The 19,826-nt window shown below is 37.1% G+C and overlaps 1 protein-coding gene across 2 annotated transcripts; it reads right to left on the bottom strand.

Moving 5' to 3' along the window:
* Positions 1-787: 787 nt before the first annotated feature.
* On the bottom strand, positions 788-19,107 carry DCTN4 (dynactin subunit 4). Of its 2 annotated transcripts, XM_083355362.1 has the most exons (14): positions 18,930-19,107; positions 16,731-16,801; positions 15,741-15,919; positions 13,841-13,884; positions 13,366-13,473; positions 12,407-12,427; positions 10,463-10,536; positions 9,516-9,628; positions 9,280-9,389; positions 7,612-7,685; positions 5,531-5,585; positions 3,200-3,307; positions 2,772-2,869; positions 788-2,554 (listed from the first exon to the last, which is right to left on the bottom strand). In XM_083355362.1, exons 1-14 carry the CDS (start codon positions 19,062-19,064, stop codon positions 2,341-2,343), a joined length of 1,404 nt encoding a protein of 467 aa, XP_083211488.1. In that variant the 5' UTR covers positions 19,065-19,107; the 3' UTR covers positions 788-2,340. The 2 variants fall into 2 exon arrangements, with proteins under 2 accessions (XP_083211488.1, XP_083211489.1); XM_083355363.1 differs by lacking the exon at positions 12,407-12,427.
* Positions 19,108-19,826: the final 719 nt, after the last annotated feature.

Here is a 19,826-nt window from a genome sequence, read left to right as displayed (position 1 = left end):
GGGATATACAAGGGATGGATGGATGCTTTCAGTTAATCTAAAACGTTTCAACAGTTACTGCAATCATCATGCCTATAAGTGCAATAAGTGTTTCACAAGTGACAACTAAAGTATAGTAATGTAAGCTAATCGTTTCAATTAATGTTTTATATAGAAAAAGCATTGATCAGATTCACATTTGTGAATGTTAAAAAAAACCCCACATTTCCACTTTTTATGGAGTACAGTTAGTCCTCAACTTACAACAGCTCATTTAATGACCACTCGAAGTTACAATGGCACTGAAAAAAGGGACTTATGATCATTTTTCACACTTTCAACTATTGCAGCATCCCCATAGTTAGGTGATCAAAATTCAGATGTCTTAGCAACAGGTTTATATTTATGACGGCTGCTATGTCCTGGAGTCATGTGATCTCCTTTTGACAAGCCAAGCCAATAGGGAAGCCAGATTCACTTAACAACCTTGGTTACTAAATTAACAACTACAGTGGTTCACTTAACAGCTGTGGCAAGAAAGGTCATAAAATGGAGCAAAACACACTTAACCAATGTTTCACTTTGGAACAGAAATTTTGGGGTCAATTATAATTGTAGGACTACCTGTAATTCAAAATTTGGGACTATTGCATACCTTGTAAAAGATGTGCAAAAGTAATTTGTTGGTCCAGTTTTACAAATCATAATGTTATGCTAGCATTGCCAAAAGAAATGTAGGCTAGTTATTTCTAGTCATACAAATATGACAGAAAAATCTTAAATATGATAAAAGAAAAATACATGAAAGCAGCTTTGAGTGCTTATTTATTTGAAGTTCGCTAAATTGTACAATAAGGCAACACAGTTATTCTAATACTGATAAGGCAGAATGTTCCTACAGTGAAATATTTTTACAGATATGCAAAGTGAGATATGTACAAGTACTTATATTTTAAGAGATTAAAAGGAGAAAAGACTTTTCAAGTATGTCCCAACTTTCTGTGTTTACAAGGAATCTTAAATATATATTAATTCGTTACACTATTAATTTATTAATTGTACTTCTAATTAGTGTGTGTGGAGTTAGATCATGGATGTTGGAGTTAATGTATAAATTTGAGAACAGCAGACATTAATATTGTACTACATATTGAATAAATATTGCCTAGATGTCTTAAATTCATGCTGCACAACGTATATAATCTACATCAATTTTTTTACATCAATTGCACAGAATAAACGTGAAACCTTTATTTAAATAGTGCCAAATAAATTAAAACTACTTAAATATACTTTCTAACAACTTAGAAAATATATTTCCAAGGGCTTTAAGTACATCTTCCAATTATACATTTCTATTCATCTTCTCCAATCTTGGACTACATGATAAATATTCACACTGTAGTGTATGCCCATGGCCACCAGCCTGCAATCAGATCTTTTCACTTTCCCATTACATACAATGTGTATGCAGTGCTACAGTATTAAATGTCAAATCATTAAAATTCAAGACCCCAAACTTGGGAATTATATTTTATAATTTATTCATTTTCCTATTAACAAAACCTAATGAAATCTGTTCAGTAGGGGAATAAGATTTTACACCTTCAGTGCAAAATTGTACAATGGCAATGGTAGTTACTTTTCCGAGAGGTCTTAAAATTTCAAATTTACTTACTAAAAGTAATTAAAATCATAATAAACTATATTTGGTCATCATCCTGTTCTTAAAGGAACAATTTAACAAAAACACTAGTGCTTGTCCCAACTGGATCTTTGCTTCAATAAATGCAGTACAGCAGCAAATGCAACTATCGAAAACTGCCTTTCCTTTAAATAAGCATTCTCCAGCATAAGAAGTTAAACCCTCCAACTATATAGTATTGATACCTGTGCTATTTACTTGTCTTCCTTTCACGCTGCTATGCTGATTATTGCTTTACTGAAAAATCCACTTGAAGTAATTACTACTATCAGAAAAGTAATAATCCAGTTATCAGAAAATGTACACTAGCTTAGATAAATTGTTCCAAGAAAAGCTGGTAAAAGGTTTTGCAAGGAACTAGTATGACACTTTTTTCAAGGAAGATAGAAGGTAAGTACAAACATGCACACTAAAGCTGTACTGTCACTTTGACTATGTGTGTGCTATAGTGACAGAACTGCTAATTCATGTAATGGACGTGAAGAGTAGGAGGCAAAGAGAAAAAAGTGTCTTTTTTTCTATTTCAACTCTAGCTTTTTTTGGCTGAAATTTCACTTTCCAAGGCATCTCTGTAAAACCAGTATTTTATCACAATGCATTTTCAAAGCACAGTGTAACAGGCAACTATCATTTAGCATTCAATCAAGACACAAACTTCAGGGAAGCAGAGGACCCAGGCTGAGCTCCACATGATGGGTGAGCCAAATGACTTCACAACTCTGATCACATTCCTCTGTGGAGCGGATTGGAGCAGCAAGATTTTTGAACTCATGTCTCATCTTAAAGCTTACAGTAACTTTTCCTTCTTCTTTCTGTGGAGTAACTTTGATGAATACCCCAACTTTGTTAGCCTTCCGGAAAGCTATGATGCTACAAAGCAGGAATAATAATAATAATAATAATATAATAACAACAACGATAACAATAATAAATGAAATATATTCTTTGGTCTATTTAAAATCTAGTGCTGCTAGGAGAAACAATATTTTTTAAATTTCCACCTAGAAAAAGTCAGGATAGCATTGGTCAGTTTTCAACAGTTGGTAAATGCAAGTCTATACCTATGAAAGCAGACAGACAAACTTACTCAGGGTCATCCTGGAAATCCTGAGATTCTGCCAAGTCATCATATTCTGCTGCTGCATCTTTGCCAGCCAAGATTAGTTCCTTGGAAGGAACCATCACCTGAAAAGAGACATAGACAAAAAAGGTTTCATAACAAATATGAGAACCTGGAAGATTAAGAACCACTGTAACTGCTAATGAAATTCAAACTATCATGGAAGCTTCTCATATCCAAAAGCAGTGGTATTTTTCTCACAAGATCTAATGCCTATGCTAATCATGGGTATTAAAAGCCTCCTCTCTTTTTTTTTTAATAACTGGGTTAAGGCAGAAAATCATTCTAAACCTGAAAAAAGGACTGTGCAGGTATTCACAATTCTTATACATTTTTAGCACAGTATCAGTGTATACATTAGCTTACACATGTAAGATGGTAAGAAGTTACAGTACCTTTGCAGTACTATTAATATCCTCAGGATCATTTTCCTCACATTCTTTTAAGGTCACATGGGTAAGGTTTTCCACTGGATTGGTTAGAGTTAGAAGAACCTGACTTTCCTATGAATGACAGAAGTATATAAGAGACAAAGTAACATTCATGAAGGTTCTATATGGTCCTAGATCAGGGGTCAGCAACCTGAAACAGTGAAAGAGCCACTCGGAACCGGTTCCCTCACAAAAGGAAAAACTGGGAGCCGCAAAAAATGTGTGCGCATGTGCGTACATGCGCGCATGCACAGAACAGGGTTTGACTGAAGAGTGGAGCCAAGGTGAGATATGCACCTACTGTGCATATTTGAATTGATTGGTTGAACTTTTTTAGTCCCACTTTTTTTTTTGGACTGCACATGGCAGAGGACTGGGAGCCGCAGGAGACGGCTGAAAGAGCCGCATCCGGAGCCGTGGGTTGCAGACCTGTGTCTTAGATTGAGAACATTCATTTTTGCCTGTACGATGCCCTTTTAGGAAGTGCTAACCTCTTAAACAGCAACATGTGAACCATTATCCCATTCATTTTTCTAAACTATAAATATCCAATTCATATTGGAGTTAAGGAAAATTATGAATTCGTTTGCAGTCAACCAAACCAAAATCAAACAAAAAATCTGAAATAGGTGTGCTAGCCGTGGATTCTATCAACTATGTATGTCATATGTAACTTAAGGTCACCAGGGACTCTTGGCTAGGCTTCAAGCACGTATCTGCATGACAGAAAATAATCACCTCCCCACAAACTCTTTCCTCTTTCCTAGAGGAAAAAAAAAGTCTTTTTCTTCTTTTTCCCAGAGACCTCTGGGAGAAAGAAGCAAGAAATTGTAAGCTTGGGTTGGAGGAAGTCAAGATTCACTTCTAACCTCAAATTTAAGACTAAAAGTTCCAGCAAGGATAGGTAAAAGAAGGAAACTGGGTCAAGGAATTACTACTTGAAGAAGCATAAGTATATGCCTAGTTAGCACTACATTAAGATTTCTGAAGGGCCCGTCTGGTTTTAATTTCCTATCTCTGGTTATATAAAAACAGTCCTATTTCATAGAAAGTCGCAACTCTTTCCATCAGAGTTGTTTTTATATTAGTAGATTCTTTAAAAAAAACATGTATGTTGAGGGATTTTTTCCCAGTGGGAGGTTTCTATAAGGTGTTTATGATAATAGCAGCACTGTATAGTTTAATTAATCTCCTTGTCCACTGAATGTTTCACTTTCTTATTTTTAATAAAGCAATTTCCCTTTCAAATTATAGCTTGTAATCATTTATTTATTTATTTATTTATTAAATTTTTATACCGCCCTTCTCCCGAAGGACTCAGGGCAGTGTACAGGGCAATGAATATAAAAACGAAGTACAAAAGTTAAAAAACAATTAAATATTATGCCCGAATATAAACAGTAATTAAAAGCCATACTAAAACCCCAACCCTAACCCATCAAACCAGGTTGGATTGCTCGAATAAATAAGTTTTTAGATCCCGCCGGAAGGAGCGAAGGTCGGGGGCCATCCGGAGCTCGACCGGCAAGCGGTTCCACAGGTCTGGCGCGCCCACAGAGAACGCCCTCCCCCTAGGGGCCACCAATCAACATTCTTTGATTGGAGGCACCCTGAGGAGGCCCTCTCTGTGGGAGCGCATCATGACCTAGCTTCCCGAAGGAAAGTAGGGGGGCTGTTTTCCATAATTATACACCACAGTGCTACAGAGGCCAAAGAGTAGCACCATTCAATTTCTTTTTCTCCCAGTCTTTTTCCCTGCCATTTACCAGAAGCCAAAGAGCTGGCAAGATTAGTGAAAAGGTATCAAGCAAAGGCATTTCCAGGAAGTCACATGCTGACGATGATAATCAACAAGCACTACCCTGATGCTAGGAAAGCTTCTAAAACTAGAGGGCTTCTGGGAGAGAGGTTTGACACCTCCAGGTTTTCACCTTAAGGTTTGGCATTATCACTCTACCTACTCTTTCCTACATGAAAGAAAAGGGGAAATGCTTCAAGATTTACAATTCTCAAAAGCACGCTTAAACTTCTGACGTGATGTTGGCACGTATTACTTATGGACATCTTTTTCAATTGTTTCATCCTGATAGGCTTTTGAATCCAATTTAAAAACTGTGGATTGTGAAACCATGAGTTAGAGTCACCTCTTCACTTAACCAATGTTATTAAAAATTAACACGTTAGCTTTCCAGGCCTCTGTCACATTTGTAAACAAAACGAAAGATTTCACAGCCACTCATATTCAGGCTTCACAAAGTCCATCTTCAAAGTGGGTTAAAATAAACAACTACTAACCTTCATATAACGCAGATTAGGAATCGACATGATTCTCACTTCTGGGATGTAATTGCTATAAAAAAACACCAATAGGAAATATATGAATGGCATTGTCTCTAGCTTTTTTCCTTTATTTTATAATTTTAAATACCTCATTTTTTTTCAATTATGCAGTTTTCAAATTATTCTGAACACTGAAACATTTTAAAAAACTAGCAAAAACATACGATTGGGAAACAGGTTTTTGTAAGGAAGTTTTACTGTAATTTATAGCTTCCAGTTTGTTTGTTTTTTCATACAGTACAGTAATTGGGCTTACTGTGAAGTTGCTTTCTCTAATCACAAAAAGATGGATCTCACAGGAAAGAGTTAATTTCATTTCTTTCAACTAGTAGGCAGGACTAGAAGACATTTTCCCATCCCATGAAGGAAATACCCTCCCTTCAGTAGCAAGTGCTTATTTCAGCTGAAAATCAGAAGTCTGGTAGCACCTTTCCAGATTTACACATTTTATGACTTGTGAGCTAGGATTCAAATTAGGATGAGGGAAGGAGGGGGGAAACGGTTCATTTATGCAGGTTATATATTACATGGATTACAGTGTTAATTGTAATGCTAAAAATCATTGTGTTCCATGAAACCTTTCGATGTATGTAAGCTCAACTATTTCTCACTCAATTGTGCTATTAGAAGTTTTGGATTTATTTCTTTTCCAAATGGTATCTTCCTGTCCCTTCTGATTTTTCATTATCATAGACTTAACATGGCTCTCCTACAATTATTTCAGCATTGTAGTTTAAATTCTTTATGCTGTAAATCATTGTAGCAACAAAAAAGCTTGCCACTGACACGAGCACATAGGAAGTGGAAGAACCATTTTGAACAGGATAATAAATAAAATCACCCACCGCTCTCTTAAACGTCTCATCTTTCCCTAACCTGTAGAGTGGGATTGTTGGGTCTATCAATAAACATCTGCTTCTCTCATCGTGGGATGTGAGGACTCTTCATTATTTCACATACTTATCTCAAAGTATAAGCAGCCCTCTCCTTGCTGTTATAGAGTCTTTACCTCTGATGCTACCAGATGGCCCCTTCCTATGTCATCCTTTTCCCCCTTTTTCCATTGAGCATGAAAGAGATTGTGAATTACCAGCAACTGTTTCAGCATTGGGTACAACTAAGATCTGGCTTGCTCAGGCAAGCTGGCTATAGCTATCAAGGCCTGCACGGGGAGATTATTTGGCTGTACTACAGAGGTGTTCAACACTAACACAGGTGCTTGCTTCCTCTGTTGTGTTCCACTGCTTTGGAGACCAATTCTCCACAATTCAGCTCTATTTCTGAATGAGCAATGTCCTTCCCCCAGTCACTGATCCTGAGGTGCGATCTCTTTTCAGCACAGATCTGCTATACTTGCCAGAATCACATAGCTTGATTACTCACACTTCATGGTGTCAGCATCAACACCTCACTGTTTATTTATTAATTTATTTATTACATTTATATGCCACCCATCTTGCTGATAAAGCGACTAAGCATGGCTTTTCCCAATTCCATTTTTTCTCTTTCTCAACCCTTACCGTAGAGCTGAAAGTTGGCTTTTTCTAGAAATCAAGGCTAAAGACTGAAGGAAGTGGTTTCCTCCATGGGATAGAAGTAATCTTATCTTCTGGCTAGGATCAGTAGAATAAATCTTACCTGCCAGTAAGATAAGTAATACTAATTTTCAATCTGCCAGAGCAGAAACCAACTGAACTATCAGAAGCACACATACTTGAATTAAATGGCTATTGTAGCCTTTTGTGAAAGAAAAACATAACACTTAACATAATGTCTAGCTGACTGCGCTGCATTGCTTAATAAAAATGGAATTAAAAATACATATATTCACACATTTATTGTATCTATATTCATAAGAAAGGCTAAAATAGAAAATTTGCTACTAGCAGATTAGTTTTCTGCGTGCTGGTACTTGGATTGTGAGAACCTTTATTTTCCAGAAGAAATTGTATACAGCAGATATAGATTTATACCAGCCATGAGAATTTGCTTCAGGTCTTTTGATTTCTTGCAGTCACTGTTTTCAAATTACTTACACAGCAGCCAATTGAATTTTGAATTTTATTGATGTGGGATTGAACTCTGGTTTACTCAAATTGTGTTCACATTTCTACAAACAAAAGAAAAAAATGAGAATAAGAAGTTTGCAAAGCTATGCTTAAGAATTATAAATACCACTGCAGAATCATTTTATTTTACTCAATTCACTAAACAGAATGTAAGGGCTGGACTGTATCCAAGAGTGGCTGTTGAGAGTAGAATGGAAACTTCTCCTGGGATGGATTCCTCCTGAACTGAAGCCTTAAGTGGATCTCAAATCTGCTGCAGAGAACCCAGTATTCTCCAGAATAGATACGAAGGAAGGAAGGGGCATGAGCATGTGGGGAAAAACAAGGGCATTCATCCATATGAATATAAAGTATTTCCTTAACAATGGAAGTAGCCTATAAAAATGCTGAAAGTTTTAATTTGGACATTCAGAAAGGTAACTTTGTTTCCTAAAAAAAGAACCTGCTCTATTATCAGACCTAGCCCAAGAAGAAGTAAAAAAAAAAGCCAGTCAAACTTCAGTTCTTTATTTGCATAATACTGTATAGACAGAATCTTGTCAGCTTAATCTTATGCTACTCTAACCTAGTGGAGATACCCTGGGAAATTCTAGGGAGGGGCTATCCTAAATCTCTTTCCATAGTCCAGCTCCAAACTGTGCTTCCTGTTGTTCCACCCTTGGAATGTGGCCCCTCCTTCCTGGGAACCTGCTGTTATTTTAATCCACCACATCACCTCCCCCTTCACAGACATATTCCAACACAACTGTCAATCAAGGTTTACTGAGTTCAGGATGTTGTTTCCTGTAACAGCTAGCCACAAGCCTTTGAGAAGATAACATGGAAACATACCTTGCCTAGGAACTGGTATAAATATAACCACTATGCAGAATATCTAGATTACCTTCTGCGTCTCTTGACTATACAACGAGGCAGTGTGCTTTATAAATGCATTTTACAGAGTTGAAACCCAAATGTCAAGTTATTCTGCATCACAAATTTATCCAATGTAACATTTAAACCTACATTCATTTGGACAATGAATTCTACAAATAACTATACAAATTTTTATTCTAAATGTATCTTTCAGGGTAAGGTTCTTTACATCTTTGCAGCTTAGTTATCGGTCTTTTCTTTGGTCGTTAGTTCTCATATTCAAATAAGAACTAAAGAACTAATTCAACTCAATGATAATATGCTTGTAGTTGAAATAAAGCACTTAGCGTCTACCTCATTCAGTTTAATTTTGGCCATGTATTATTGCCTGGAATTGTCAGTATTCCACATTACTCCTTACCACTATTAACAGTAGCCACTGGAATAAACACATTGCATCTTTGTGACCTCACAAAGCAAAATAACTTTACAGTTGGGTTTCAACACTGTAAAATGCATTTATAAAGCACACTGCCTCGTTGTATAGTCAGAGAGAAGTAATATTTTCCTACTGAAGTAATACAAATTTATTGTAATCTAAGAATTCTCAAAACATGCATACCCGTGTCAATTACATTCAAAATCAGCCAAGGGCCAAAGCTGAAAGTTACATGAAAGAGAATTGGAACAATTCCAGGGAATTCTGGAATTTGCATACGATCTCTGATTTTGCCAAAAATGACGGTGTGATGGTAGTAGTTTTTCATAGCGATTACATACCCTGCATCGCAGTGAGCGTTTGATCAGAAGGTGCTTATGACGTGGATAAAGTTGAGAAGCACAGATGGGCTGAAAATCTGGCTGTAGGAGGCGCTGCTTTAAGGTTGTCACTATTCACAACACAGGAAGTTCAGAAAATTCACAATCTCAGTTAATGATTTTGAATAACAAGAACAAGCATTATTTGAATCAATCAGCTTGGGCCAAAATGTGCCAAAGACAAGCTAAACTATTACCTTCCGTTAGATTGACTGGCCTTGTGTAATAATCCTCAGGTAAAGGTTCTACTTCTTCCACAGCCTGAGCTGGTTCAATTTTTATCTCCTTGTGGTCTTCCCCTTCTTTCAGCCTGAGGCAAAAGGAATGGATCGATTGCTTTTGAAAGAAGTCATAAAAGCCTGACCAGTACTAAATTGCTGGTTCAAATGAAGCCGTGTAGAGCTGCTAGAGACTAATTCTTTACTTATATTCAGATATTCTTGCAGCATTTGGAATAGTCGTACCAAGCTGTAACACTCAACCTAATTTAAGCTTTACATTTTATCACTGAATTAATATAAATAGCAAATTTTAGAGGTAAGAAAATGAGCTGTAGGGTTTTTTTTAAAAAAATAATATAAAATGACACTTTAGACAAGATTGCAGATACAGCTTAGATCAGGGGTGTCAAACTCAATTTCATTGAGTGCCACATCAGCATTGCGGTTGCCCTCAGGGGGCCGGGTGGGTGTGGCCTGGGTGGGTGTGGCCTACTGGGTGGGCGTGGCTAGAGTGTGTATGGCCTACTGGGTGGGCGTGGCCAGCTCTACGTCATTCGCATCAAGGGTGCCTATGGGGGCCTGGGCAGGAGTGGGACTGATTGAGGGTCTCTGGCAGAAGGAGGGTCTCTGGGCCAGGGCCAAGGCAGTGGGGGCCGTTCCCTCACTGTTTCCAGGATGGCTTCGCGGGCCGCATGAAACCACTTCGCGGGCCGGATCTGCCCCCCCCAGGGCCTTGTGTTTTACATGTCTGGCTTAGATGTCCACACACTGGTATTGAAAGTACAGCATTTAACTAATCATTTAACTAATCAGCTAAGGAAAACCCAGAGTTATCCTTGACTCTGAGGCTATTTCCATTTTATATGATTGGTATTAAGCAATGTAACTTTATCAGTCACTGATATGAAAGAACTAGTACTCACGAAAGTCCAGTAAGGGCACTGATGGGGGCCCCAGGCCTCTGACGTTGGAGCCTGGTTCCAAGGCCATATTTGTCCTACAAAAGAGATACAGGTAATCCTTGACTTTTGACTGGTTGCTTAACAACCCTTCAGAGTAACCAGACTGAAAAAAAGTTACTTGTGACCCATCCATGAAGTTATGATTGCCACACCAACCCCACAGTGATGCATTTCAGGTGCTTGACAATAAGCTCACTTTTACAATTAGTTTGCAGTGTCCCACAGTCACATCACATTTTGCTCCTTTTTTGCCATTTTCCAGCAAAATTGTGTCCATAAAGTGGTTTCACTTTTACAACCACCTTTACAAACACTGTTTTGCTTTAACTACCACAGTGACTAATTCAACGACTGTCATAAAAACAGTCATTAAAAATGAGTCTGGTCATGTGCTACCTCATCTTACTACCACAATTAGGTAAAACCAAAATTCTGGTCCCAACTGTGGTTGTAAGTCAAGGATTACCTGTCAACAACAAGAGGTGAGTCGGTAAATGAAAACATACCATCTTGGGATTTGAGGCAGCTTAAAAACAAGATGTATCAATTACAAGAAAAGCAAATTTGGAAGTCTTCTCTGTTCAGATAAAAGTTTTGATAGTTTGACTAACAAAAAGCAAACATACAAAAGCAAAAAAGGAACAAGACCTTCAATCACTGTCTATTCTACAATAAAGTGATTTAGTGCTTTCATTTAAATTTCATTTGATATAAAAGTCTCCTAGCTTGGAACATATAAATATTAAATATATATTTAATTTGCTGCCTATCTCGTATCCAATGACTCTGGGCAACTTACAACATAGTTTACATTCTAGGAGGAAAAGTACTTTTGTGGCCAAATGCCCCCTACTGCAATAGACCTGAAGAAAATATAGAAATGACAAATATATAATCACTATAATGGTCTGAAATCACACCATTACACCATACCTGAGTTAACAACAGTCAGCTGAGGTACTTGCCAACAAATTGATTAACATTCTGAGTTGTGACAGCAGATATTAAAACTGAAGGTTGCTAATTTCTAAAGAAAAGTAGGCTAAATTCAAAAATGTTCCTCTGCATACAGAAAACAACTGAAACAGTTTTTTTCCCCATTAGTGCCAGACCAATGCACTAAAAAGTGAAATCTAAAATGAAACTAAATTTCTCCATGGTCAAGAGGTCATGCAAATTCTCAGAAAAGTATAGTAATTGCCATAGTTCACTGAATCCAATGTTAAAAGCACAATTTATATGGCAATTTTACTGATCAGGTGGTTTGAATTATTTCACTTATCTCCCTGCCACTTTTAATAGTTAGGCCTGTGTTATCTTCAAAGTAAGGATAGAAGGTTTAGCTCTATACCATAAGTAAAATTGCTAAATACTTTGTGATATTAATTTGCCTCTCTAGCTCACCTATTATTTTGTAAAGCTTTGGTGGGTGGCGTATCAAATAAAATCTATATTAAAATTGTTATACAGCAATGCTATTTAAAAGGACATGTTTTTTAACAGGGAAAGAAATATTTAAGTGGCAAAATTGTGGACAGGGAGTATTGTATTTATAGGCAATCTATAGTTCAAGAGGACTAAAATGTGTCAAAGAATCATAGACAGGGGAAGCACAAAACATACTTGTCCAGGCTAATCCTACCCATTGTTCTTAACAATGTTCAAGTTCATCAAAGATTGTGACCACACAGTACATTTATAGGGTCTTACACTGAACAATTTTGGTTTTATGTAAAAAAAATTCTACGGAGTACACCAAGTTACGATTGCTAAACTTAAATACGTATTAATTCATTCAGACTGAATGTGAACTTTCCTACTATGAGCTTGTTAGTTACCCAAATGCAATAAAGACAATTTAACTAGCTGAATCCGGCTAAAGGAAAACCAGCTAAAGGAACTTACCACTACATGTATAGTATGTTGCTGTGGAGAGCCCCCAAATTAGCAGCAGGTAGCAACGGAGATAAAAAAAAATGCACCAATAAAGACAAAAGCATTGCACAGAACAAGCAAGTTATACAGTTATCCAAAAGGCAGCAAGCATATGCAAAATTATTTAGCCAAGAAAAACATAAGCTTTTCATATGACACTGAATGCATAGCTGAAAATTAAAATAAAATACATATTTAAATCTAAATATCTCACAGACATTACATTTGTGCCAACTCTGAGCTAAATCACTGTATACAGAATAACAATAATCCAGCATTTGAAAGCTGAATGTATTGGGGCCCATTTCCAAATCTGAACCTTCATTGTAAAATACAAGCCAAGTTACTTTATGATTTAAAAGTATGAATGCCTACATTTATTTCAAATATAGGTAGTCCTCGACTTACGGCCACAATTCAGCCCAAAATTCCTACTGCTAAGCAAGAAAGTTAAGTCAATGTTATGACCTATCTTGCCACAGTTGTTAAGTGAATCACTGCAGTTGTTAAGTGAATTTGGCTTCCCTATTGACTTTGTGTCAAAAGGTAGCAAAAAGGGAATCACATGACTCCAGAACACTGCAACTGTCATAAATATGAGTCAATTATCAAGTATCTGAATTTTGATCACAAGACCATGGGAATGGTGCAATGGACATAAGTGTGAAAATTGTCATAAGTCATTTTTTTCAGTGCCGTTATAATGTCAAACAGTCACTAAATGAAATGTAAGTCGAAGACTACCTGTAAATGGTATCTTTTAATAAAACACAAGCTATGAAAACTTCAGATAAGTTCCATTTATCATTTTTTAAATTTTCTTGCTTCAGTTTTAGAAATGTCAGCTATAAAATCACTGTACTTTAGAATGTTACATCTGGTGTTCACTGTGTGATCTCAACAATTTGTGTGCTGTTTTCCTAGCTTACCGAAAAAGCCAGTGGCATGTATGGACGCCGTCGAACTAATTTTTTACGATCTCTTTCCATCTTCTCCTTCTGAGCCAACTGTTGATAATATTCCACCAGTTTATTAATCTATATAAAAAGAAACATTTTAAACATGCGAAGGCACATTCTTTACAATAATTTTTTTCCTCAATTCATTCTGAACATTTTTTTAAAAAACCTTTCACTGCATTTACAAATCTTCACATAGTGGAGTTTAAAATTTACACTCTCTCTTCCTAGCAACTCTTTCTCCCCCTATTTATTTTCTTTATAGAATATTTTATGTTTAATTTGTGCCACTATTCCTACATATTTACCCATTTGAATGGACTTTACTGTTTTTTAGTAGAGGCTAAACACACAGAAATGGAACAAATCAATTCATTCCTGATTTATTTCACTTTCATATTTCCTAGTAAATTAATTTATTCCTGAATATGTTTCTTTTAGTTACCTTTTGTGTATAAGGATTTTCAGGTTCCTGCCAACCTCCACTGGCTGCAATGTAACAAAAAATAACATGAACGATTAAGAAGCAAATCATGAAACACATGTTCTAGTAAAAAATAAACTATACAGAAAGTAACTGTCTGCTCTTCTCCTCTGCTAAATCCATCCCTGGCCTAATAAGGTAAATATTCCCCCGCACATGCATGCTAGTCGTTTCCGACTCTAGGGGCCAGTGCTCATCTCCGTTTCAAAGCCGAAGAGCCAGCACTTGTCCGAGGACGTCTCCGTGGTCATGTGGCCGGCATGACTAGACGCCAAAGGCGCACGGAACGCTGTTACCTTCCCACTGTAGTGGTCCCTATTTTTCTACTTGCATTTTTACGTGCTTTTGAACTGCTAGGTTGGCAGAAACTGGGACGAGTAACAGGCGCTCACTCTGTTACGCGGCACTCGGGATTCGACTGCCAAACTGCCGACCTTCTGATCGACAAGCTCAGCGTCCCAACCCACTGAGCCACCACGTCCCCTTAGAATGACATAATACCTAATAATAATAATATGACATAATAATCACTGTATAAGATGACTCAGAAAGCAGCTTGTGTTTCTTATCTAATAATTGAAAGTTGGTTAATGTTAACAGGGACATAAAATATCAATGATACATCAGCAAATCAAACACAGGTGATAAAAATCTACCTTGTACCTTCCATTTTTCCCTTGCAAATTTCCCTATTGCAAGGGAATTTTATTGTTACAATTAGTACACAGTGAAAAAGACTTCCTTAAGGAAAATCAGCAGATAGAAAAAAGCATTCCACATAGTGGGTAACAACAATGTACAATGTTACAGAACGAAATATTACAAAACATTCCACTCTCATATGCATCTTCAAAACATATCTGGGCGGGGGGGGGGGGGAGAAGACAGATATCTATATAGATAACAAGAGGATTTTGCTGAGTTGATAATATTTTCTGCACATAGTGGAGACCGGCCCTCCCTGAAAGAAAAGTGGAAGGCAGAAATTGGTTTTTCCTTCAAATTTCTTGCCATTAGTAAGGGTTCCCATTCTTATATGTCTTATGTTAGGAATATCTAGCGTCTGCTAATTATGGAACCATTGTAAAGGACGAGCATAAGAGACTATACTGCTGAAATGATTGAAATTATGTCCATTGTTTTTCTTTTGCTTTGTTCTACTATTCATCAGCTTCCTTTTGCACAATTATTATGGAAAGAAGCAATTCTCTTACAAAATTCCAGAATATTTCATTCAGAAGAAAAGATATTGAAGAAGATTTGTATGTATAGTGTGAAGAGTGTGGACAAAACAGTCCTTTGTTGTCTCTCATAAAACTAGCGCCTGGTTCATCTGCTAACAATGAATAGTGGGAAATTAGGACAAAAAAGCATGCAGTTTAATTATGGAGTTTACTTCTTCATATATAATGACACTAATTTAGATGTCTTGAAAAAGGAATTAAAAGAATTAATGACTCAGGCTCTTAAACCAATTAGTCATGCTGGATAGTGCTACCTCTAAATGATTGTTGCAAAGAAAAATATTTTCCAATTGGTACAAAAATTGGACAAAATAAACTTTTGATCCAATTCAGCAAAATGTTTAAATGCCTTCAATAGGTATTATTTCACTAACATACAGTATTTGGGGACCCTCATTATCAACTGAAGTGACAAAACATATATTTATAGAACACATTTCTTTTTGTGGCAAAGGCAAAGACCCCATTAGTCATTGAATGTAATTCCATTCAAATTCTCTAAATCCTTTGGTGTGTACTACCAGTTTTTAGCATAATACAACAACATTCCCCTTTTGACCAATAACTGTGCATAATATATAGTTTTTTGTCCCATTTATTTTAGATATGACACTCACCAACCGATTTATCTGCCATGCCAACATCCCTGGATGTCCAGCGGCAAAATCCACAGGCCAGATAATAAGCTTTTTTCATTGTAGTCTTAGCTGGATCATCAGGCAATGGAGCAGGAATGCTTGTTGCTCGAGTAGAAAGGGTATGCATACAGCAAGGGCAATCAAAACAGTTAGCACACCTAAGCAAGAAGATACCAGTAATAGCTTTTTAATTGAATGGATTTGATTGTATTTAGTGACAATGCTCATTATTATGTAAACCATATTGATTTCTTGAAATTAAAAGCTGTATAGAAATTGGGGTCAAGGTTCTTGATTTATAAATGTACATATAATTCCTCCTAACAATAAATTTAAAATAGTATTTTTGGCTGAGAAAAACTCATTGCGGCAACCAACAGGAAGCCAATTCACGTTATCTTTTCCTTTATAAAAAGACAAAGATCCTGTCATGCACAATCCTTCAGATTCTGTAATAATCAATCCATTAAGATTCTATATAGGTAGTCCTCGACTTACAACGGTTTTCAGTGCTGTTGTAACTTGTGAAGTTGCAACAGCACTGAAAAAAGTGATTGATGATCGTTTTTCACACTTACAATCATTGTAGCATCCCCATGGTCACATGATCAAAATTCAGACAGTTGTAGTGTCCCAGGGTCATGTGATCACCTTTTGTAACCTTCTGACAAGCAAAGTCAATGGGGAAGTCAAGATTCACTTAAACATGTGGCAACCGTGTTACTAACTTAACAATTGCAGTGATTCACTTAACAACTGGCAAGAAAGGTCGTAAAATGATGCAACCCTCCCCCTCACAAATGTCTCAGCAACAGAAATTTTGGATTCAGTTACGGTCATAAATCGAGGACTACCTGTACTATTAAATTCAAAGAGGGTTTCATATTAATAAGTATGTGGTCAAATATAAAGACATCATGAAAAACACAAAAGATTTTTTTAGGAAAAGAAAGGACAATATAGTCTTACCTATTTTTTTTCAGCTTGGCTTCAGCTGAAGGCATATTCTCCAAGCAGCTGGGACAGTAGTGAGAATCCACCTATACAAGAATAATTTTTAAAAGTCATCTTTCTTCATCATTATACTTAAACTAGTGCTGCTTCTTATCTTTGCAACAAAAAAGACATTTTGATTTTTAGGGGCTGCGACAGGACAATATCCAAGACTGACTTATAAACCACAAAACCTTAAATTTGATTATTGTTATTTCAGATTTTACTCTCAAAGATCAGATAGGCATTTTAATTGTAGAGAAAATTTATCTCATTTTAAAATGAAATGTTAAAATGTAACATCAAATGTCACGCTCAGGAGGCATAAGGTCATTCAGAAGGGCTGACAATGCAGCATTTCTTTCTATTCTAGATATTATTATTGAGAGGAAATTTAGGTCTGTACCAGAAAAATAGTCAGCGCTGTCATTAAAGTTCAATCCCCAGGATTATTAATGACAATTGAAATTGGCATTATAACTGGGATGAAAAACAAACTTAAAATCAGCGGTGATTCCATGAATTTTCTAGATTTTTTTCTCATTCTCAACTATTAGTATTTTGAACAGAAGATGCCAAAGATCAAATTTGGAAATTGTCCTGTCATGAACCAATTCTTAAAATTTATTTCCTTATCCAACTGGGTTCCAATAGCTTGTTGCCTTCTTTAATTATTATTTAGCTTTATTTCAAAACTGAACAACTGAAAAATAAGTAATTCAAAAACTAATACTTCAGATTAAGACCACTTAATCATAATGACTAAGATATTTCTTGTTCAGTGCTTATAGTTTTAAAATGGAAATTGGTTCACATTCAAAAACACACTACAGTAACAGAGTAAGATAAAAGTAAAATATTCTTCTTCATTCATGTTCATAAACAAAATGGATTTAAAAACAGGCTTTTACAGTGTTGGGCCTGCAACCCAAACAATGTCAAAATTAAGTGCAGGAAGTAGAAATCTTCGGAGAGTTCTAGAATGTTTGGAGCAGCAGAGTTCCTTTACTATTTTGTGTTTAACCAATGGGACGCTTGTTTAAATCTGAGAGCCCCTGTAAAATTTGAACAAAAGCTGCATATTTTTATTGGTACACTCACTTCTCAGAATATCAAAAGATTAATTCTAAATTGTAACTGAATAATATTGTTTAATAAATTGATTTTCAGTATTACAAAATACAGCACTGAATTCCAAGGGCCCCCTAGCTTTGCAAACTGGACAGCACATCTGGAACTATGAGAAAATGTCATGGGAATGCTCACACAAAAATCACTGTACTAGACAGAAACGGGTGAGTTTGTTCCTTGGCACACACTTTTTTTAAGTCTTTCACTGTATTACTACCCTTTTCTGGACCTGCGGATACACTTCAAAACAAAACACTTAAGTAATCCTCAATCATTTTCATCTTTTAAGAATGCCTCCACAATATATCTGGGGACTAGAAGCAGTCTTTGGAATACTGTTTGTGCTTTGCAGCACCCTAGTGTCCCATTAAAAAAAAACCTAAAATTAAAATAAAGTGGGACATATCATAAAATACATCCCCAAGAATGTTGCAACTTACAGGCCCCACATTATGAATCAAGCTTGTAGCCCACTCATAATTAATTGCCCACCGTTTTTTTGCAAATACAAGCTTCATACAGTTAGATGGGTAATAGTACCTGATTGCAACATTATCACCTAGAATCCAGTTGGACAGAGGCAGGCTGGCAGGCAGACATGACATAAATATATAAACGTAGGGAGGGGGAGAATAAGGATGTGGTTTAAACAGATTAAAGGATGCAACAGTAACCAACTGGGAAGCACAACATACTATGTCTGAACAATGAGTGGTGGCAATTTACATAGGAAAAGCAACAACGGCACGGGAAGAAGTGTTATTTCAAATACATATGCTAAAAGATTCCTCCACCCTTCCTATAAATCTCTTCCTACCCAGAATTTATTCCCTTTCCACCTAGCCAAGGCAGCACAAAAGGACACTGACAGAGGGACAATCAAGGCTCTGTTCTCCGAGCTCCAAGTCAGAACAACGGGCAATGTGGCACACATCCCTCAGCCAATTGTTTGAAGGGGGACTAACGAGTGGCAGCAGGGTTAGCCAATCCACACCGCTGGCGTCCTATCAAACACCCCAGGCTCTATAACACGGGCTAATTTACCTCATGCGAGACACACTCAAGGGAACGGAGTTCACTGCAGTAGCGACAGAAATACAGCTGCGAAAGCGGCATGCGGATCTCCTTTTCGCCGCGCACCAGGTAGGAGACGCGGTCTGACTGAAGAAGAGAAGCCATCTTGGGAGAAGAGAGCTGGCCCAGCTCTTCCGCGCCCCGCCGCACCCAACTATCCGGATTTCCGCCACGTGACCCGGAAACATTAGGTCTCGTGCATGGGCCGCGATAACCAACGCATCGTCACTTCCGCCAGTTCTCTAAAGCAGGGGTAGGCAACCTCGGCTCTTTTATGACTCATGGACTTCAACTCCCAGAATTCCTGAGCCAGCTGGCTCAGGAATTCTGGGAGTTGAAGTCCATGAGTCATAAAAGAGCCGAGGTTGCCTACCTCTGCTCTAAAGTGAGATCAGACAGGGATGTAAAACAGAGGAAACGTAGAAATGGAAGGTTGAGGTTCCGTTGGGTTTTCGGTGTCAACGCATTGAGAATTAGTTGCCAAATTTAAAATTAGCGCGTCTTATGGCAATTCGATACATTTATCTTCTCCAGTCTGTGTACCAGGCACCTTCCAGGAGTAGGGAATCTTGGCTCTTTTATGACTTGTGGACTTCAATTCCCAGAAATCCTGAGTCAGCATGGCTGGTTCAGGAATTCTGGGTATTGAAGTCCACAAGTCATAAAAGAGCCAAGGGTCCCTACCCCTGCTTAGACTAATTCCCATTTTCCGACTAATGGTTGGTTGTAATCCGTTCCTCTGGGAGGCAAGGAAATTAGGCGAGGTTGGTTGCAATTTTGAAAACTATGATCAAATACATTGCAGATCACTCACTTGGAAAAGATTGGCATTGTTATTTTGGAATCAAGTGACTTCAGGAGAGAGCA

Source organism: Vipera ursinii (genome assembly GCF_947247035.1).
Source record: "Vipera ursinii genome assembly, chromosome: 2".
Taxonomy (NCBI): Eukaryota; Metazoa; Chordata; class Lepidosauria; order Squamata; family Viperidae; genus Vipera; species Vipera ursinii.
The sequence above is the reverse complement of the archived record's forward strand: the minus strand, read 5'-3'. Positions and strand labels throughout refer to the sequence as shown.